This window comes from Aulonocara stuartgranti, assembly GCF_965226115.1.
Source record: "Aulonocara stuartgranti genome assembly, chromosome: 3".
Taxonomy (NCBI): domain Eukaryota; kingdom Metazoa; phylum Chordata; class Actinopteri; order Cichliformes; family Cichlidae; genus Aulonocara; species Aulonocara stuartgranti.
This window is the reverse complement of record NC_138941.1, coordinates 53092534-53115585: the sequence shown is the minus strand read 5'-3', so window position 1 is coordinate 53115585 and position 23052 is coordinate 53092534. Positions and strand designations below refer to the sequence as shown.

The 23052-nt window shown below is 39.3% G+C and overlaps 2 protein-coding genes across 2 annotated transcripts in view; one reads left to right on the top strand and one right to left on the bottom strand.

Moving 5' to 3' along the window:
* Positions 1-23052, bottom strand: part of LOC309702756 (uncharacterized protein) — a 156707-nt gene that overhangs the window by 130658 nt on the left and 2997 nt on the right. The gene's annotated exons all lie outside the window — the stretch shown is intronic.
* LOC309703854 (GTPase IMAP family member 9-like) lies at positions 6458-9923 on the top strand. Its single transcript, XM_082528772.1, has 3 exons — positions 6458-6513; positions 8451-8674; positions 8994-9923. The coding sequence occupies exons 2-3, from the start codon at positions 8668-8670 to the stop codon at positions 9680-9682; spliced, it is 696 nt and encodes a 231-aa protein (XP_082384898.1). The 5' UTR covers positions 6458-6513; positions 8451-8667; the 3' UTR covers positions 9683-9923.

Sequence of the window (23052 nt, the reverse complement as noted above, 5' to 3'; positions counted from 1 at the left end):
AGAATCCTCACATAAGCATGTGCTACCATTTTGAACCAATGTACACATTTACCATCACTAACCCAACTAGGACCTACATTGGATGCCCACCCATATGGATTTGATGTTAGAAACGCAAGTGGGTCCCATATATACTAAACAATCTTGAGCCCATGTAAAATATATGCCCATATTAATTTAACACAACCCATTTGGGGCCCACATAGACATGTTTTCAGGGTCTGACTTGCATTTGCCCATGTGTGACACATATAGTTTGACCAGGTGGGCCCCACCTATGTCATCAGTACCAAAAAATATATACCGATTACCTCACTTTGCCCCACCTGGGGCACACAGCAAATGCTTTTCTTTAAATGACTGTGTTTGCCCATGTCTAACCCAGGTGAAAAACCCAAGTGGGTCCTACGTGTGTTTCCCATTTTGAAACAAGTGAAGTGTTTCCCATGTTTGACCCAGCCAGGACCTACTATATGTTTCCACTCGGTTTTGCCCATATGGCTTTAATGTGAGAAACCTAAGTGGGTCCCATATATACTAAACAATCTTGAGCCCACATAAAATATATGCCCATATTAACTTAACATAACCCATATGGGGCCCACATAGACATGTTTTCAGGGTCTGACTTGCATTTGCCCATGTGTGACCCATATAGTTTGGCCAGGTAGGCCCCACCTGTGTCATCAGTACTAAAAAATATATACTGATTACCTAACTTTGCCCCACCTGGGGCACACAGCAAACGCTTTTCTTTAAATGACTGTGTTTGCCCATGTCTAACCCAGGTGAAAAACCCAAGTGGGTCCTACGTGTGTTTCCCATTTTGAAACAAGTGAAGTGTTTCCCATGTTTGACCCAGCCAGGACCTACTATATGTTCCCACTTGGTTTTGCCCATATGGCTTTCATGTGAGAAACCCAAGTGGGTCCCATATATACTAAACAATCTTGAGCCCACATAAAATATATGCCCATATTAACTTAACATAACCCATATGGGGCCTACATAGACATGTTTTCAGGGTCTAACTTGCATTTGCCCATGTGTGACCCATATAGTTTGACCAGGTGGGCCCCACCTATGTCATCAGTGCTAAAAAAATATATTGATTACCTAACTTTGCCCCACCTGGGGCCCACATAGACATGTTTCAGGGTCTGACTTGCATTTGCCCATGTGCGACCCATATAGTTTGACCAGGTGGGCCCCACCTATGTCATCAGTGCTAAAAAAATATATTGATTACCTCACTTTGCCCCACCTGGGGCCCACATAGACATGTTTTCAGGGTCTGACTTGCATTTGCCCATGTGCGACCCATTTAGTTTGACCAGGTAGGCCCCACCTGTGTCATCAGTACTAAAAAATATATACTGATTACCTAACTTTGCCCCACCTGGGGCACACAGCAAACGCTTTTCTTTAAATGACTGTGTTTGCCCATGTCTAACCCAGGTGAAAAACCCAAGTGGGTCCTACGTGTGTTTCCCATTTTGAAACAAGTGAAGTGTTTCCCATGTTTGACCCAGCCAGGACCTACTATATGTTCCCACTTGGTTTTGCCCATATGGCTTTCATGTGAGAAACCCAAGTGGGTCCCATATATACTAAACAATCTTGAGCCCACATAAAATATATGCCCATATTAACTTAACATAACCCATATGGGGCCTACATAGACATGTTTTCAGGGTCTAACTTGCATTTGCCCATGTGTGACCCATATAGTTTGACCAGGTGGGCCCCACCTATGTCATCAGTGCTAAAAAAATATATTGATTACCTAACTTTGCCCCACCTGGGGCCCACATAGACATGTTTCAGGGTCTGACTTGCATTTGCCCATGTGCGACCCATATAGTTTGACCAGGTGGGCCCCACCTATGTCATCAGTGCTAAAAAAATATATTGATTACCTCACTTTGCCCCACCTGGGGCCCACATAGACATGTTTTCAGGGTCTGACTTGCATTTGCCCATGTGCGACCCATTTAGTTTGACCAGGTGGGGCCCACCTGTGTCATCGATACTAAAACATATATTGATTACCTAACTTTGCCCCACCTGGGGCACACAACAACAGCCTATCCTTAAATGACTGTGTTTGCCCATGTCTATCCCAGGTGGAAAACCCAAGTGGGTCCTACATGTGTTTCCCATTTTGGACCAAGTTAAGTGTTTCCCATGTTTGACCCAGCTAGGACCTACTAAAAGTGCTCACTTGGGATGGCCCATATGGGTTTAATGTGAAGAACCCAAGTAGGCCCCATACAAAAAGCCCAGTTTGAGCCCATGCCCACATGGTACCCATCCAGCCCGAGCAAAAACCAGGTGGGGCCCATATATACATGTTGGCTGGGTTATGAATAATGCTACGACCCCCTCTGCTAGGCGACAGGAGGAGAGTAACATACACAAGCCCACTACACGAAAACTGAGTAAAATAAAAGGTTTTATTGCAAACTTTAAACAGAAAACCGACTGGGCTGTTCAACAGACCACCGGGCAACCAATTGATAAAGAAAAAAAAAAAAAAAAAAAACAGTCAAGAGTAAAAGCGAAGGGTAAACTAAGGTAAGCTATTGTCAGAAAATAAAAACTAAGGGTTACCTATAGCAAGCCAGCAACACAAGACTCTAATACAACTAAGTTCAGATTTATACCAGGTTTAACAAACAAAGTGCAACACTGCGAACAGGTTTGGCTAGTGATGGCCCGCTTGAAGCTGACGCTCTGGAGCGTGTGTCGAAAAAAACAACACACTGGTTCAGAAGCACTGTGTCGAGGCTTGCTTCGTTTGGCAAAAGTCACGTGACCAGCGACGTCCGAAGCTTCATTACGCACGTAACTGCTTCGGTAACTGATTCAAATGGATATAAGGAAGTGAATCATTCACAGGATTTGTGGAGTGTGTTGATGGTGACAGATAGCGAAGAGGTGATCATTCCACTGACAGATATGGAGCCAGCGAGGAAGAGAGGACATTCTGGCGTGTGGGAATATTTTGAGTTGATTTTGCTCAATTCATTTTATCTGCAGAAGTGAAAAACTTGAAATGTCCAAAATCATCTTTTCATAATGTAAATATCATTACAGTATATGACTTTTGAAACACTTCCATGTGAATTAAAGCTAATAAAGACTAAAAAAAAAGTATTTGACACTATACGTAAATTACATTGCTGCACATTTTAGAAAATCATTTTGTTTATTGTTTTTAGGTGATAGTCTGCAGGACCCAGTATTCCTGGTAGATATGCAGGAATACTGCATATCTACCAACTTGCAGTGCAGTTTCTGCACTCCAGCCTCTTCTGTTCCATGCAAGAGGATTTTCTTAGGGCAGGAGGAATTATTTCTAGGAAAAGAAACAGACCAGTAAAACTAATCCTCTTTTTAAATAAAAATAACAAAAGGGCTACCTTACATAGATCATGTTTTTACTTTGCAAGTTCATGATTAGGGGTGAGTTTTGATTATCGCTTTTCTGATTACAATCGATTCTAAATTGAATAAAGTGATATTGATTCATTAAAACCTTGAGTCAATTTGTAAATAAAACGTTATTTTGCCTGAAACGCCAGCATCTCAGGTTAAACCTCACAAAATTTCGTCAAACACCAAACAGCTAAAACAGTAAATGGGAGCAGGTTTACGGATTCTGCATACAAATGTAAACACATAGCGCGGACCCGACGCGTAAGAATCAGATTTTGATGTGTCGGCGGGTCCGCGCTGTGTTTACCTTTTTTTTTTCGCTAGCTTCTGCAGCTGCAGGTTTCTTATCTCTCTGTTTACATCTCTGATTAAGTCTCACAAGTGTCAGCTTTCTTTCAATAGATACAAAAATATGGATATATACTAATAATTCTGACTGTCTGAGGCAAAGCTTTCCAGATTCCAATCGAATTGAATCGGATCCTGTATCGAATCAAAATGATTCTACAAATCAGTGACGATACCCAGCCGTACTCAGCCCCCTAAGCATTTTCCCTTTCTAGTTCACAATCAATCCTACCCCTAGGTCAAAAATATGTATAGGACAATTGGCCTAATCTAATTTTGTATAAACATACCTGTCCAGCTGTCCAGTGAAAAATTCTGATTGTGATCTAACCAATCAGCCACGAGTCCTAGCACACTTGGATTTGCATAAAAATTAAAAGGCATTTCTCACTTCCAAGGCTCAGGGCCGTAACAATAATATATAGTCATCTCAACATATAATACCTGTTACACAGATGAGAGAAAGTGAGAAAAAGAGGCTGGATGGTGAGTTCCATTTACTCAGATCAGCAGAGAGAGCGGCATATGCGCTTCGAATTCATTAAAATAGCTCAATAAAAACTCTTCTGTGTCATGTTCCTTGGTCTGTGACCCAGTGTTTGTGTCTTCTGGGTTAATTTATATCATTTGATTTAGTACTTTCCATGCTTGTGTTTGCTTGCCTACCATTTTTTTCACATTCCATGTGTAGTCATGTTAAGTTCTGTCTTAATGTTTATTCATCTGTTTCCCAGTTGCCTCTCTCTCTCTGGGTCATTGTGTTCCATGTGTCACCTCTAGTCATCCTTCTCTTTATGTTCGTTTATTGGCTGTGTCCGTTTTCTATGTTCTCTTTCTTTCTCCCCAGTCATATGTTCTCATTTCTATTCGTACACAGTCCCTGTGTCTCAGCATGTGTCTCATGTTTCCTGTTTTATTTTATCTTGTCCTGTGTTCAGTGTACTCAGTTTGAGCACAATCTAAACACAAATTATTCTCATAACAAAAGGAATCACAAACCCACAGTGAAACAAACTCAAGACGCAGGGATCATGATACTATAACTGTTTTAATATATGCTCAGTGTGTTCTGACATTTTAAAAATAAGCAAGACTTGCTCTTAAAATCAAATATATAAATGTTGCTCTAAAACAACTTGGTGCAGTTTTTCCTCTATAGCATCAAGTTTAGACAAAAAAATGATTCTAGAATCTTATTGTACTTCCTCCTGAACCAGATACTGCTACCTGTCTCAGTAATCAAAGTATACTCAGATTTAAAAATGGTAAAAGGTGTTCTCAGTCAAAACAAAACAATTTTTGAAACCAAGCCTCACCTTAAGTGTTTGCACAAAAAATGCAAAATGGGTGTAAAATAGGTAAATGCGACCACTGAGTTGAAATATACAAAGTGACAAGACTGAACAACTACATGTAAAGTTCCTTCTTCTTATTCATTGTATTCATTCTCTATAATGAAACCAATTTAAAGCTTGCCAAATGTCTACCATGAATGTGTTTCACTTTGCAGCTCATTGCCTTGTTTTTCTCTTGGACAACTATAATTTGACTATAGTCATACTCGTGACTTTGGGTGACACACCTACGTTGTTGGACTGGTTAAATGAGTTTCGAGTGTCACTGTTATTACTTACGGTAAGTTTATAATCAGCTAGTTTGGTTTTAGTTTCACTTGATAATGTCCACTAACTAAAATCTTTATCCGTTTTCACCACCAAATAAAATACCTGTCCTTCACTCTCTGGTTTCATAATTTTTTATACTCAGCTAAGTGTGGTTTAACTCTTTATGTTGCATTAACAAACTCAACTATCCCACCTGGCTTCCTGTTAAGAATGGAGCGAGCTTACATCAGCCAATGTGTCTCTGTGTTTACTTTGGTTTCACTTCATTTATCCTGTTGTTTCTGTTTTTTAGTGAGTTTGGCATCACTTATTTAGTAGTAGGTACTTTTAGATTAGCAAATGTTTTTGATATTTTTTTCTTCTTTTGATTCATTTAATTTGAGCTGCAGGAGCAGAAAATGTGATGCTGTCTAACTCTATAGGCACGATGAGTCCATATTTATTTATCACAGCATAAAACAAATGGTTTATAATCAAATTAGTTTTCATCTAAAAAAGGTGAATTATAAATCTGAATTTTGACACCATAGACTACTTCTGAAAGCTAACTCTGAAACACAAATTTAAAATACATAAAGACAGTACATTCACCTCTACATCAGACACTGGTCAAGATGGAAGTAAACGAGAAAAGACCATTCAATAAAGGAAGATATTTGTAAATGTTTGCAATGTTTGGTTATTTTTTATGATCTGGAAAGACAAAACAAAAGTATTTCTACAGAGAACGAAATTTTTATTTAATAGTCTGTAGTTTGTGTTTTTTTTACCTGATAAGAATCTGTTTTACTTATCTTAAGACATTGAATCAAACACCACAGAACAAAATAAGCAAAATACAAAGTGAACATGATCTGATCTTTGAAAACAAAAGCAAACATATAAGTGAACTGAATGGGTGAACGGATAAAGAAAGTGAAACTGGCTAATTAAAAAACAAAAGCTTTTGGCAGAGAACCAGTCTGTCAGGTATTGGTCATGTGACCACGAGGACTGGGTTTACATCCCACCCACCAACCTGTTCTCCTCCAGACATCGTTTCCCTCATGTCAGGAGCTCCAACACCTTGACACCTGCAGCCGCTGTTCGTCTCAGTGCCGTAAGTGTTATCCAGCTTTGTTCATTCTTTCATCCTGGTTCCGTCCACGGATCACTCGTAACACTGGTTCCGAAGCCGAGATCAGCGCACCGGGTCTTACTAAAGTAACTGCCTCTTCCAACCAATCGCCAGCCTTCGAAGTGTTTGGGTCTTGACGCTAAACGGGCAACATTTATTAATAATAATCCGTGCGCGTCATCCCCATCGAGACACAGTCAAGATGGTATTTGAATATGAACCATTAAATAAATGAAACCACAGTGTCCTATAGCACTCACTATAGTGTCGCAGTGATGAACCCTGTGTAAAAGAACAGAGGTACATAGTGAAAGAAGAGGATAAAACAGCACTACATACACTAGTCTTTACTGGCATTTTTGTGTCCACAGCTCCTTTATATTAGTGTGTATTTTCTTTTTATTCGAATATTTTTTTTCTTTTCCCTTCATTTAAAAAACATATGAACAAATTATACAAAATATTGATGAATACTGAAGTTATAGCTAAGGGCCTGAAATATAAATCTAACATAAACATTTTTTATTTTCTTTATTTCTTAACATAGCTCACTTTAAAAAGTAAAATATTTTAAGAGCAAATCAAAGTGCATACAGTGAAGGTTACACAGACCTATCAGTCAGATGTTCTGCTGTAAAGTCTGAGAGTAACATGTAGAAGGAGATTAGATTCCAGGGCCGTACAGACATGTTTGAAGGAGCAAACATCAGGACAAGAAAGACACAAGCACAATGAAACAAGTTCTACAAAATACATACAAAATACAGGTGATAAAAATACAAAAATAAAATATAATTAATAATTAAAATAAAAAATACAAAAATTAAAAATGAAATGTAAGCAAATACAGACCTTAGTAATTGTCTTGTTGTGGATTATGTAAGGAGGGGTTTTTACTGTCTAACTGATTAATTTGCCAAAAGAAAAGACAAAACACACAGAGTTAAAGACTTTTAACAGATTTTCCTAAAGATTTCCTACATGTCTTTGAGTGATTTCTGTAATAAGCAAAATCTTTGTCTCCTACAAAAACCTTGCTTACGATTTGTCTGATAACTTGTCAGCTAAATTGGTCTGGGACAAATTCATATTCTCCGCCTGAAATATTGTTGCAATCAAGACTGAATGAGCACAATCAGTACCAAATGTAACATTCCTTTAAAATTATCTTTGCTGCTGTTTAGATGCAATTTGGCCAACTTAGCGACTTTGTCGCTATATGTAGCGAGTTTTCAGACCCCCTTAGCGACGTTTTTTCTAAAAAGCGACTAGCGACAAATCTGACGACTTTTTTTGGTGTTACTGGAGACTTATTTATGACGACTTTTAGACGTGAAAGCGCGTATCGCTCTTACTCTCAATAAGCAGCGGTGCTGCCTTGGGCACCTCGCCCGTTCCAAAGTGCTCACGGGTGGAGGATAGTCCTCCCCCAGCTGCTATCAGGGCAGAAGATGTTCACACCTATGCGTCCAAACTGCAAATAAATCGCGCATGAGCGAAGCCGCTGCTCCCGCACTGACTGTTACTCAATTCTTTTTACTCTTATGCTGTTTTGTAGATAACAAAGTTTAAAACTACTTATAAACACACGCACAAAGTAACTCCACCAGAGTGTCTATTTCGGGTCACTTTTGCCGGTCCAAGCCGGTAAAGAAGCAGGGTTGGAATTGTGACATTAAAAAAGAAAAATTGCTAAAATACATTTAATTTGCATTATCAATTATGTAATTTAGGCGATTGCGTCATTTGTTGACTTCTAGCAACTTTTAGGACGAACCAATAGCGATTTTCCTTACTGAGGAGTTGGCAACACTGTTTAGATGATCATCATTTAGAGGCTTATGTTGGTTTGAGGAAGTCACTTTGATGGAGTCACTGTGAGCTTGAGCTCTACAAATAATTCATTTCTGGTGTTCTAGGCCTACTGGAATACTTCCTGCTTTCAGTCAGGCTGTAAACATTCAACCAGAAACTACGTCAAGCTGCTGCACCACCTTTTTCAACAGCAAATAAATGTAATGTCTTTCTGACCGTGATGTGTTGAAAAAGAGGAGACAAAACAGCTGATAAGGGAAGGGAATTATTCTGCAGCATCAAATAAGTAACGACTTTTCAACTTATTCATTGTTGACAGACATGGCCAGTAAGTATTTTCATCTTTTATATTCATTTAATGTTCAGACGCATTTCCCTGTGATAAATCCGATTTTAATATGAACCTAACCCAGTTTTACTTTGTTTTTTAAATGTTGTTCTTATATTTAATTCCCTGAATGTACCTTTTATTACTACATCTAGCATACAGGAGTGTAGACATATTACATTTTCTTCTTGGTGAAGGATAAATCTATATCTTCTTAATATCCAATTTACAATCAGAGGGCACAGTGTCAGTGTTATGAATTTTTTTTTTTTTTAATGAGACCAGACATGAATAATGTCTCTGTGATGTTCTCCAACAGATGAAGCTGAGCTCAGGATGGTGCTTGTTGGGAAAACGAGAGTTGGGAAGAGTGCAGCAGGAAACACCATCTTAAGGAGAAGAGCTTTTGAAACTATGAGGCTTCCTGCTGTAGCGGCACCAGTAACTCTGAGGAGAACAGGAGAGTTTTATGGACAAACACTGGTGTTAGTTGATACTCCAGGCCTGCTCCATCCCAATCAAGATCAAGATGAGGTGAAGAGGCACATCACCAACTGCATCACATTTGCTGCTCCGGGTCCACACGTGTTCTTGGTTGTGATCAATCCAAACAGATTCACGGAAAATGATAGAAGAATAATGAGAACCATTCGGCAGATATTTGGAGAAAACCTAGCACGTTACGCTCTGCTCTTGTTCACCCATGGAGACATTCTGGAAGCTCAGGAGCGCTCCATTGAAGAAATAATCCGTGAAAATCCATCTCTCCGTTCTATCATTCATCAGTGTCATGGAGGATATCATGTTTTAAATAACAATGATGGGGATCTCACTCAGGTCTTAGAGTTGCAGAGGAAGATACACATGCTGGTTCAGAGAAATGGAGGACAATACTACACTGATGAGATGCAAAGAGAGCCCAATCTGGGAAATGTTATGGTCGGTTTCACCATTGGTGTTCTTGTAAGTCTACTGGGACTGGGAATATTTAGAGTGGTGCGGCAGTAGGAATGTGTTACAACATTTTATCAGTATCTCTGATATTAATATTTGATATCATAGAAATCCATACATGTAGAATGCATACTTCAGACCTGTGTCATATGTCTGTTTGAACTTTAGGCTTGTTTTACATTTACATTATTAATTCATACTTTAACTGTTTAGGGTCATAGGCTGAGGTCCATTATTAACACTAAATGGTTAAATGAATGGACAACATGATTTCAGGGAATAACCATCTTATGGATATACTATCTTACATCAGACTGGACATCATGTTGTTGGGGTTGTTCAGCTTCAGCTTATTAATCATGTATAGATTTTATAAACTGTCATTTTTTCAGGTTTTTAATGAATAAAACTGTTAACATTTTTTTCTCATTATAGATTAGGAGCATCTTAATTTCATTCATCATGTGATTTACAGAATTTCTCAGACTATGAGAGTACATACATACATATATATTCAAATACTATTCAAATACAAATAAAAATGTGTTGGAGAGATTCAAGAGTCAATTCAGTCTAAATTTATTCACAAATCCATTATTTGGCTATTTCTGTTGACTCGAGGACACATTTATGTCACTTGAAGTTTGGAAACTCACCATAAAAAAAACATGTCAGATTCTGAATGACAAAAGAGGGTGAAGCAATATTTATGTACTTGGTTCACCCAGTTTTCTCTTAAATTGAAAGACTCCAAATATACGCTATAAAACCTAACCAATTGAATGAGCACTGAAAAAAACATGATGGAAAGAATTTCCAGGTGATTAATCATTATACAATTCTGTTATTCCAACTTTGGTTGGACCAAAGAGAACCCATGCAAACATGAACATGAAAACTCCACAAAACAAGGACCCAGCCATGTGATGGAATCAAACTCAGGAACTTCTTGCTGTGAGGCAACAGCACCAACCACCGCACCACTGAGCTGTCAAGGCTTATCTTTTAAAATAGTAGGAAAGCCAAGATTGCAAGGCTTAATACACAATTTTCTTTACTTTTTGTCCTTGATGTGTTACACCACAATAAAAATTGATAGCATACATGTGGTGTGTATATGCTTTTCTTTCTCTTATAACCCCAGATGTAAAATCTCATGTGATCTTGCAAATTTTTTCCACGCAACTAACCACTTTTGCAAGATTGTATCATGTTATCAAATTTAGCAAGTGTTAAGTTTTCAAATATCATGCAGAACATTATGATATATGATATAATAGAAACACCAGAGAAACGTACAGTGGCTTGCAAAAGTATTCGCCCCCCTTGAATTTTCCCACATTTTTTCACATTACAGCCACAAACATGAATCAATTTTAGTGGAATTCCACGTGAAAGACCAATACAAAGTGGTGTACACGTGAGAAGTGGAACCAAAATCATACATGATTCCAAACATTTTTTACAAATAAATAACTGAAAAGCGGGGTGTGCGTAATTATTCAGCCCCCTGAGTCAATACTTTGTAGAACCACCTTTTGCTGCAATTACAGCTGCCAGTCTTTTAGGGTATGTCTCTACCAGCTTTGCACATCTACAGACTGAAATCCTTGCCTTCTTCTTTGCAAAACAGCTCCAGCTCAGTCAGATTAGATGGACAGCGTCTGTGAACAGCAGTTTTCAGATCTTGCCACAGATTCTCGATTGGCTTTAGATCTGGACTTTGACTGGGCCATTCTAACACATGGATATGTTTTGTTTTAAACCATTCCACTGTTGCCCTGGCTTTATGTTTAGGGTCGTTGTCCTGCTGGAAGGTGAACCTCCGCCTCAAATCTTTTGCAGACTCCAAGAGGTTTTCTTCCAAGATTGCCCTGTATTTGGCTCCATACATCTTCCCATCAACTCTGACCAGCTTCCCTGTCCCTGCTGAAGAGAAGCACCCCCACAGCATGATGCTGCCACCACCATATTTGACAGTGGGGATGGTGTGTTCAGAGTGATGTGCAGTGTTAGTTTTCTGCCACACAGTCTTTTGCATTTCGGCCAAAAAGTTCCATGTTGGTCTCATCTGACCAGAGCACCTTCTTCCACATGTTTGCTGTGTCCCCCACATGGCTTGTGGCAAACTGCAAACGGGACTTCTTTTGGTTTTCTGTTAACAACTTTCTTCTTGCCACTCTTCCATAAAGGCCAACTTTGTGCAGTGCACGACTAATAGTTGTCCTATGGACAGATTCCCCCACCTGAGCTGTAGATCTCTGCAGCTCGTCCTGAGTCACCATGGGCCTCTCAGCTGCATTTCTGATCAGCGCTCTCCTTGTTCGGCCTGTGAGTTTAGGTGGACAGCCTTGTCTTGGTAGGTTTACAGTTGTACCATACTCCTTCCATTTCTGAATAATTGCTTAAACAGTGCTCCGTGGGATGTTCAAGGCTTGGGAAATCTTTTTGTAGCCTAAGCCTGCTTTAAATTTCTCAATAATTTTACACCGCAACTTTAAGCTAGCACCATAAAGACGGTAAAACACGTAATAATATCTACAAATGCATCTTAAAGCTGTTATATTAAATGGTCTTACCTGTACACACTGCATATCCACCGGATTCCAGCCAGAGTGGATTCTGGAGTCTGTTATCAGTCATCCGAAGCGGGTGAATAAAGTCACCCAGTAGCTAGCTGTGCCATTACCCAGCATACATCACTCCCTCCATAAATGCAATAAACGATACAAAAGTAATAGCCTATAATTAATTTATCTGCTGTATATGCTGTTTCTCGGGTAGTTGTTTACATTATATAATTTATTGTATTCTATATACGTCACTACAATGTGATTTCAGAAATGTATAAATATATGGACAACAGGCTCTTCCGCGGCAATCTCTTGTCGTCAATAAGTAACGTTTAGGGAGCTCTATAGTATTCAATGAGAGGACCCTGCACATCAATTCTCGAAGCGAGAGGGGTACCCTGCGCGTCGATAAGTGGAGCAGAGGGAGCCTGACCATGCTTCACACATTTGACGAGTTGGGAGTGAGAACGTGTTGGTTTTTGTCTGCTGAGCTGATCGTGAATGATCAACTCTTCCAAAATATTTTATTATTAAAACAAAAAAACTGCCGATGTCACGTCAAAGGAGAGAGAGAGAGAGAGGCCTGATGAAACAGCTGGCTGAAGAAAACAAACCATCAACTAAAGAAGAGGAGACAACAGCATCATGTATGTGCTTTGTCATTTGACTCTATTTCTACTTCCTGCTGCTTTATTTATGTCTTCTTTATTTTTATGTCACGTTTGTTAAAAACATCTTTGATAAAAGCAGGTTCATCCATATTACTGCTGTTTTTATAGTCACAATACTTTATTAATGCCTGAGGAATTTTATTATAGTTTTGATCTGTTTGTCTCCTGGTGTCTCTTTTGTTTTATCTAGCCTCAGGTTTTCTCTTCTCGTTGCCTGTCCTCTTGTGTCTAGTTCCTGTGGTAGGACCTGTCTTTGACCTCAGTCTTGTCTCCGTGTTAATTAGTCCTTTGAATTAGTCGGTCATGTTGTGTTATCACCTGTCTCGCTCCCTCTGTTACCTGTACTGAGTCCATCTGCGTCTCTGTGTGCATATTGCGTACTTCCTGTTTTACTTTGATAGTCACTTGTCTTGTGTGCAGCATGTTGTGTTTTGTTTGCTCGTCTCATTAGTTAGATCATGCTCTGCTGTGTTCCCACCTGAGGTCTGTTCCCTCGTTTGCTCTTGTGTGTATTTAATGTCTGCATCTCCCTCACTTCTGTGTGTTCTTCCAGTCTGTTTAGTTTCTGGTGTCTCCCAGTTTTATTTTGTAATCTTTAATTGTAGCAAAAAAAAGCTACTTTTGTGGTTTAGTTTTAGTGTCTTTGAATTCTGCATTTTGGGTCCATTCGTGCCTGCCTCACACAGCTGTTATGAAATACAAACAGTAACAGACTGAACTAAATTAAGTAACACAATATGTTACAAAGTTTACAAAATATAAGAAATAGCTCAGTTTAAATACCCAGAAGGTGAAATATTTATGACTGACATTTTACTCTAAACTTTAAAACAAAGTTTTAAAGTTTCTTGAAAAATTATGGGTAATATAAAGTTTTATTGATTTACATATTTGAGGTGACCTTGACCTGATTTGCACCAAAATTAAATCAGCTGAGCTGTTCTTGGTTTCTGCCATCACACAACATTTGAAAATGATACCAGTGGACACTGGACTACGAACAAACAGACAGGGAGACAATTGTAAATTTTAGAATATAAAAATTTAGACTTTGTGATAAATAATGTAAAAATTGTGTTACATCTTCAGCATGTATGTCAGGCATGAGGTCACCTTTTTGGGAAGGACAGCAGTTAATGGCACTTTTTCAGTCTGTTCATTCTGTTTTACTGTCAGTGATCTGTCAGAGACGCTGCTTCATTTGAAATGTTGCTTCTTCTGAAGATTTACATTTACTCAAAAGTATTTAGTTTCTCAGCTGCAGAGACGTGAAAATTATATGAGAGTGAAATTTTAAAAAAGAACCAAATTACAGACTTCACTTTTCCCTGGACTAATGCTCTTTACATGAACATTAACACATGTTACTTTTCGTAGGAGAAGTTCAGTAAAAAAATGTTTAAGTATTCATAAGTATTCATAATTAAGTATTCATAATTTCCTTATCATTTGACACATGGCGCCACCTTGTGTCAAATTAAAAACATTTCAATTTGTCTGAAAATTTGAAAAATTTGAAAAATCTAAAATATTTTCAGAGTAAATCAAAGTGCAGGCTTTTCTTCTGGTTGCTTCCCTTGTAGTGGTTGTAGTTCATGTAGTTGTGGTGGGGATCACAAACAGGATCAGATGCTGTAATGAGTGAATGAAGTCAGACTGTAGATTGTCCTTCTTCTAGCTGTACGGACTGACCTTTGACCTCATGTGTTGAGGACTCTTCACCTCTGTCTCCTCACACAGGGAGAAGATGATCTGCAGGATCCTGCTGCTCATCATCCTCACCTCATGTGTCTCTGGTTAGTTTACAGCTTCACTTTATGAACTCCAAATAAAGCTCAACAACAGATTTGTTGCAGTTCTCAGTGTGTCTGCTCCTCTCTTTCCCTCTCTGTCTCCTCAACAGGATCATTTGTAGTCAATGTGACACAGACCTGCTATCAGGCAGAGGAGAACCACAACATCACACTGGAGTGGACGTTCACCACCAAAGCTGACAGATCCACCAAAACTCTCAACATCCTCTGTGAACTCTTCATCAGTGATAAACTCCTGATAAACTTAATGTTGTTATACCTACCTGTGTCCTCCCCCAGTGCTCTGTTCATGTCCCTGAGTTTGTGTTTGTGAATTTCCTGTTTTACTTTGAAGGTCTGTGTCTCTTGTGTCTAATTGAGTTCAGCTGTGCCATATCTGCTCTTCATCCCGTGTTTGTATGGTTTCAGGTTTGTTCTTTAGTGTTTCCCAAGTTTGGGTTATGTTTTAGCTCTGCCCTCGCTTATGTTGTGTTCAAATTCTGCAATAAAACTCACTCACATCACAGCCAGTGCCAGCATTTTGGGCCCTTCTTCACAACACCACACGACTGCTGCCGCAGCCGTGACAGATTGGATGTCTGCAGCTTTATATTCATGCTGCTCTGAATCTTTGAAGCAGAAGTTGACAGTCTAGATCTCCATTATTTAACAGAACTGGAGACTTCAAAGCTCCCTGTAACTGTGTGTTTGTATAGGCTTCATGGATTTATACATTTACTGGATATATGTGTGTTTCCTTTAACCCTTCATTGCTTTTTTTTTTTAAAAAACGAAACAAACAAAAAAAACCACATAATGCAGTTCAGTGATTTAAGTTGCAGAAAGAGGACGTAAAAACCTCTTAAAGTGCTGCAAATCCACTCTTCTAAGCTGATGTATTTTTCTGTCATACCAGATGCAGCTTTCTGCATCATCTACTCAACGTCCTTATACTTATGACCACATGTTTGTGCGATAAAGGAGAAATCATTTTAGCTTATACCGTTTCTATTTACGAAAACCTCACTCAGTATTATCAGCATCATCATCATGATGTCGACCACTCTACACTATCCAGTCACTTAAACACTGGAACTGTCAAGGCTGCCGGGGCGAGCCGTGTGGTGAAGGAGGAAAAGGACCCAAAATGCAGGCAGCTGACTGGTGATGAGAGTGACATTTATTTACAGAAGAGGCAGTGAGGAAATGACAGGAAAACCTAAAGTGGGAAAACTAAATGACAAACCTAAAATAATAAGAAGCAGGGTGCATGAGAGATGCAAACAGCAGCCTGGAACACAGACAAGCTAGCAACAGGCAGGAGAACACACAGGGCTTAAATACACACAGCAGTAATCAGGGGATGAGAGACAGGAGGGCAACACAGCTGGGAGAAATCAGAGCTGACGGGACAGGGGAAATGTAAACGTCTCACATGAGACGGGGACCTTCAGAATAAAACAGGAAACTCAGACACAGAGAACCAGACAAGACACTGAACTAAACAGACATATTCACAAACAGACAGTGTGACACCATAGACAGACAGAACACAGAAGTGGGAGCAGGGCAGGCACAGAACAGAAACCTAACAAATGGCAAATCATAACAGAATACATACTCAGAATAAACAAAAGCATAAAGAAACACAAAACACTTAGTCGGCAGACTCAGGACCATGACAGGAACCTAAAGTGTAATTAAATAAATGTGATATAAATATGTAAATCATATATTAATATCTAATGAGAGAAAGGGAGAGACACAGGCTGGTGGATGCGCTCCTTTCACTCATATCAGTAGAGTTAGAGCTGCACACTGAGCTGTGACCTCCTTAAAATGTCTCAATAAAAACCCCCAAGGAACCTCCAAAAGTTGATTCTGTTCATCTGGACGTAGCGTTTTGTGGGAGAAAGGTTTCTTCACTCATCCAGGTGACTTCTTCAGTCTCAGCTGACTGCAGGTTTCCCCAGTCTTATAAACAGTACATTTGCATAATGACTGAAACCAGCCGACTGAAAGAACAATGGGCTGGGAGGTTAATTACTCCATCATGATTATTCAAATTCTCAGGACCACTGATCAAAACCCATTAATCAATGGCCATGAGTACCATTCACAGAGAGTTAATCGCTACATAAAGATGAACAGAATCAACTTTTGAAGATTTAATACCTGGATGATTGAGCATGCATCAAGACATTTTTTTTATATAAAAATGTTATTTTCAGTCACAGCAGCATGTTAACAACAAAACATTGAACATACAGTAGTTTGCTGTTCAGTATTTACAATACCCCAAAAGATAACAAAAATAGAGAAGGAAAACAAACAAACAAACCAAAGAAACCCCTACAAAACAACAAAAAACAAACAAACAACAACAAACAAATATAAAAATAAAATGTATAAGGGACATTCAGTGTACAGTTAACTATGATAGTGATATAGAGATATGGCATCCGGTCATGATAAGGTGGTCATTTTAAATGATGCATCAAGATATTTTAACACACTTTGGCAAGCAAGGAGGAAGTAAACCTCGAGGAGTTTTTTAGCTCAGACTTCCTCTGTTTTGTAATTTTTCTACTTTCAAACGAAAATGTGATTTGCAGCATCAGGTGACATTAACATCTCTGTAACCTGCTGCTCTAATACTGCACCGCTATTAAAAGAAATGATAGAAAAACACATCTGGGTTTTGATGAGTTTTTTTCTTTTCCCTTTTTTATTCTCACTGATGCTTCAGGTGTGAATATCTCATAAACAACAGGCAGCAGGTTCACCCAAACTCCAGACGCAGTAAAACATCATGTCAGTGTTACAGGATACAAACCCCACACCAGTGGAAAATTTGATCTTTTATAAAGATTACATTTGATTAATTGTTTTCATTTGTATGTAGATATATTTAAAATTAATAAAAAATAAAACCTATTGCTGTGCCAGCTTCTAGCTTAGTTTGACAGTGTGTACAAACCTGATGAAAAGTTAAAGTCAGCCAAACACATCCAAATTTTGAGGCTGGGAGTAAAAAACACGAATCCAACTGAGCCCAAAATCAGCTGCAACCCTGTGTGGTTATTACAGTAAACACAGCGGTGTTTTCTCTTTATTTATTTATTTTTTCATAAAGTGATTTATTGTGAGCAACACAAATTTGAACAGGGGGCAAATTTTGTTTTGGCACACTGATCATTACAGTCACAGCTTGTTGTCTTTAACAGTCTCAGTGTTTTTCTTTTCTTGTTTGTGTGCGAATTTCCCCAAATCATGCGATGATCATGATTACTGACAGTCTGGTATAAAAAGTAGTTTTGTTTGGAGTTGTGCAGGACTTGTCTTTGTCATTGTATCACAGAAAAGTGTCATCAAGATGTATTCATAGCCAGAGGCCAGCAGGTGTCACTGTGGAGATGGTTTCAGATTGTTTTGACACTTCAATATAATTCCTGCACAAATGCTTCAGTGTTTCACGAAGCCTTGCTTTGCCCATCGCTAGTAAGCAGGCACCAAGTGCTGTTACTGCCTGCTGCACACAGCAGATCGACCAAACTGTCCGACCTGTAGATGTACATGGTTCATTCCCATGTGTCAGTTTAAAGATATCTCACTGAGTGTCAGAAAGACAAGTTTGCTTCTCTTCTCTACTGCAAGTGAAAAAAAAAAACTGCAGAATGTTTTCAGTGTCATCAGTTCAGCTATATTAAATAAATGTGGTGTTAAATTTTGTTATAAGAAGCAATAGGAAATGTTTTCATGTAATTTGAAAGCTTTGGATGTGTTATCACATTTCAAAATTGCTGGAAATAATTTCATTTTCATTTTTACTTACAATTTATTTTAAGCTTATAATCATTTGTATTCTACTCTAAAATTGAAAACGTGATTTTATTCTTTTTTTTTTTGCCTGTCCCATTTGGTTCTTTAGCCGTCAGAATTGTTGTCTGAAGACCAACAAGGATACCCAATGGATTTACTTTGCCAAATGGATCATCACGTCCTTGCCATATTGGTCCATTTGATCGACCTTTGTTGTTATCATTTATTTTATTTTATTTTCAGTTGTTACAGACGGGACAGACATGACTGGGATAGGAATGTGTTTGGAAATAGCAGCCGATAGAGGTGTAGTTTATGTCTATGAACAGTGAACACCTGTGTGGATCAGCCCGCTTGTATTCAAAAGGTTTTCCCATGTAATGGTCTGCTAGAGGGTGTAGAGAGCCATATCCCTGTCCCCCAGGGCATGAAGCCGGCATGGAGGAGATCCAGGCCCCAGACATCCAGAGGCCTCAGAGTGCGAGACCCCAAGGAGGACCACCGGAGGGGCATCCGTGCCACCCTCCCGGGAAGAGCTGAGGAGAGCCCCACATGAGGGGTCACCCAGTAGCCACGGAGCAGAAACCAGAGGGGGCTGCAGTGGTGTGGCTGCCGGCTCATCCTGGAAGAGGCCTGACCGAGCAACAGGCACCAGGCCCCGCCAAGTAGTCACCGGGAGTGAGCTGGGACATACCTGAGCGCCCAGCCCCGGACACCAAGAACCACAAACTCACCGACCCCTGAGGGCATCAGTTACTGGCAGGGAGTGTGGTGAGGGGAGATAGGCCTTTTTATTCATTTTAAATGATGTCAAGGTCTGGGCTATGTGACCCACTGTTTATGGTTTTGCACTGGTTGTTTTTGGTTTAAGTAATATTCTGTGTTGTTGTTTTGTGGCCCTGCCAAGAGGGGACAATCTTTTGAAATGAAGACAAACACAGCAGTTGGAAATCTCCAGTCCATGCGATGTGTGTGATGAAGATGGTGATGATGGTGGCGATGATACAACATCATAACTAATAATAATAATAATAAATTTTATTTAAAAGCACCTTTCAAGACACCTAAAGACACTAGAGTCTGGTCTATCTGGTCACTAAAATAGAATAAAATGCATAATAGAACAATGACAAAATAAAGAACAATAAAATGAAGAATAAAAAACAAAAAGCACAACATAAAATAAACAACCTTGATCCGTGGACTTGCCGTGTCTCATTCGCACCACACTGGTGCCGAATACCAGGACGCGGCCTGGTGGGTCCACAACAGGGCCATGAAAGGAAGGAGCTGGCCCAGATTGCGGCCAACATGGCGCCCATCCAGCGGTAGCAGGTGGCGGAGGTGTACTGCCAGCTGGGCGAGCTGCGGGTCCAGACGGAGCGTCACCTAGAGAGAATTGCAAGTCTGACGATGACGATGGAGTACTTCTCTTCCACACACGCTTCTTCCACACTCGCCCGCTGCTCTCGGGGGGGTAATCCTCACACAGCCATGGCAAACAACTCATGCTCAGGGTTTGAGGACGGGTCTGGGGAATGTGTGTGGCACAATCATCCAGTGATGAGAAACTCAGAACCCTGGCCTTAAGAAGTGGCATAGGAACATGATGTGTGATTGGAAATAGGTGCATGGGCCAAAAGCGGAAGTTCGCAGTGAGCTCCGCCCAGGCAAAGCGATGAGAGAGAGGAAAAAAAAAAAAACAAAAAACCAAAATCAAAATACACACACGTAGTCTTGCAGGGCCGGCCGGGCAGACACAGGGACCATGACAGTTTGTTGCCATAATAGTCGACTTTGTTATGAAACTAAAAGAATGCAGTGTAACTAAAACAACAAGGCTAGTTCATGTTCACGATAAAAACAAGTTTCAATTTTCACATAAAAAAAAAAATAATTAAAAAAATCCTTTACGTCACTTCCTGTCTTCATGCTAACTCACAGAGAGTATGAAGAGTTCCTCAGAACACTCATTTGAATGAGTTTATCTAAAAGGTTTAAAATATTTGGATATTGACAGATCACAGTGATGCTTGAACTCTAATGAGAGAGAAAAAAAAAAAGTATTAAATAAATTTCAGTAAGGGTGTTGAAAACTTGCCCTGTATCATTCCATTTTATTATACATCATTTATGATTGGATTTTTTGTATGTGGATTGGATGAGTTATTACCAACATCTGGTGAGAATTTGAATTACATGCCAATAGGACTTGTTCTATTGGCAGTACTTACTTTACCTGCTAAATTATGCAGCATATAATTTAAATCCTTTATCCAATTTGCTTGCTGGAGTTGTCATCACCCTGAAAATCTGATGAACATCAGTAATGTTCAATTTTGAGAGCTTGTGCAGGCAGCAGGTGTAGAATGTCTACGTTTAACCATTTAATCAATTCTTTAACCAGCAACAGTGGAACAGCTTTATCAAGAAAGGAAGTGATAGCACAATTCATCCAAAAAAAAAAAAAAAAAAAAAAAAGGGATGCCCGTGTATCTGCTTGCAATAAACGGAAGCAGTGGCATAGAAAACATTAATTCAATCATTACATAAACTCACTTAGCCAGAGTGTTTAAACCACACTTTTCATCAGCATTTCTGAACATAGAGTTGTAATCTACTCTAGAAGACACATCAATCAATTATTGACTGGTCAGGGCACAAAATCACGAGCTGGAGCTTATTCTTTTTCGCCAACTATTTCACTTCAACTTTCCACACAGGATCCTTTGAACCTTCATCTGCTAAAACTCCACCACCTGATCTTTCCGAAAGTTCCCAGGAATACTATGTTTCAGGGTCTGCGGAGGCAGACCGTGGAGTAGTGCGAGTCACACTCTATGGTGTGACTCAGCAGCCAGAGTTTTCTGAACTACCCGGTCCTGCTCCATCCGAGCCAGTAAGTCATCACCACCAATGTCAGACTTTAGCCATGCCACCATAATTCCTCGGTCCCCCCAGCTGGCTTCCAACGTTACACAGTCTCAGTCATTGGCCTCCACAGTTTGTAATTGCACTTTTGGATGGATTGGTAACTTCTATGGAATGCAAGAACTGACATATTGAGTTAAATACACCATTAAATAATAAATTAAAATGTGGCAGTAATTAATTAAAAGTACTAATTAAAAAGTAATTAATTAAAAATTGGAAATAATTAAATAGATATTTATGACACATTTAATTAATTGATTATTTATTTCACATCTTAATTCATTTTTGACACATTTAATTATTTAATGGTCTATTTAATTCATTCATTTTGGCAGAGTTTACTCCTTCAGCTCTCGTCCTGAAATAATTTAATCTGTCAGCCTCACCCATCAAACTCAGGGGGCGGGGTTAACGCTGATCGAGTCAAAACCATTGCTTTGGCCTTGTGGCCATTGTTTTTAGAAGGCGTTTCTGCACACCAACAACCGGCATGTGGAAGCTAACTGAACTGTACTTTAAAAAACCCTGTTTGTGTGTCACCAAATACACTTAATATTTTTTACTTGAGAATGTAGTGGTTTAATCTTCAGATATCTGGTCGGTTTGTCAAGATAGAGCATCTTTGCAAAAGTGCTTCGATGATTTTGGAGATGTCTGCCCAGCCCAGTCTCACGGCAAAGCGTGTGATAGACCCACTTGCCTCGCAAGCAATCGAGCAGTTAAACCGCAGACAAAACTCACATCCGGGTACAGAACTGTCATAACCCCCGCTGACTGTACACTGACTTTATGAGGTTATATCTATCAGGTCTTTATTTCTTGATGTTTGTATGTGTCATACATGTTTTAGTCGCCAATTCTGAATTATTACTAATATTAAAAACATGTTTGAGGGGAGAGCGCAAATAATACCAATTAACATCTGATATTTGGGGGTTTTGTTCAATAATAAGCGTGACCTGTGCATAAACCCATAAACTTTATTAAAATAGATAATGTTGGTGCTTCTATCATGTAGTACCTGTTAGGTTTAACTGTACCAAGCTTGTTATACACTATGAAAAAAAAATACAGTCTTCATGATGTTCAGCTAATATTTTTATCATGAATATTAATCATGAGGGTAAACGGTCCTGTACACCATGGAGCGAGGTCAGCATATCCACGACATCTTCAGCTCTCCGAGTTAACACAGAGTTAACACAGAGTTTCCCAGCTGGGTCACATGAAAGTGTCGGCAGCATCAAACTAATAAAGGTCATCTACAAATCTAATTCACAGGTCATATCAATATTATTTAACAGAAAATCATCCTTATTACTGCCAAAAATTCCAGAGACGTGAAAATCTACAGCATAAAGAACACAAAAATATAGCAGTCTAACGCAACATCCTCCAGTAGTAAAAGATGAACGCTTCAGTTTGTCACCGTTCATGATCTGTGTTATCTGCAGTGTTGGGTAAGTTACTTTAAAATAGTAACTTACCCAACTCTCTTAGTAACTCTCTCAGCTCTCAGCGAAGGCGGTCGCACTTTCTCCTCTCCTCCTCACCCTTATCTTCCCTGCTTAGCCTCTTGTGTCCTTGTCCTGTCTTGCGTGCATTACTTTCCCTGGAACAGCCTCTCACTG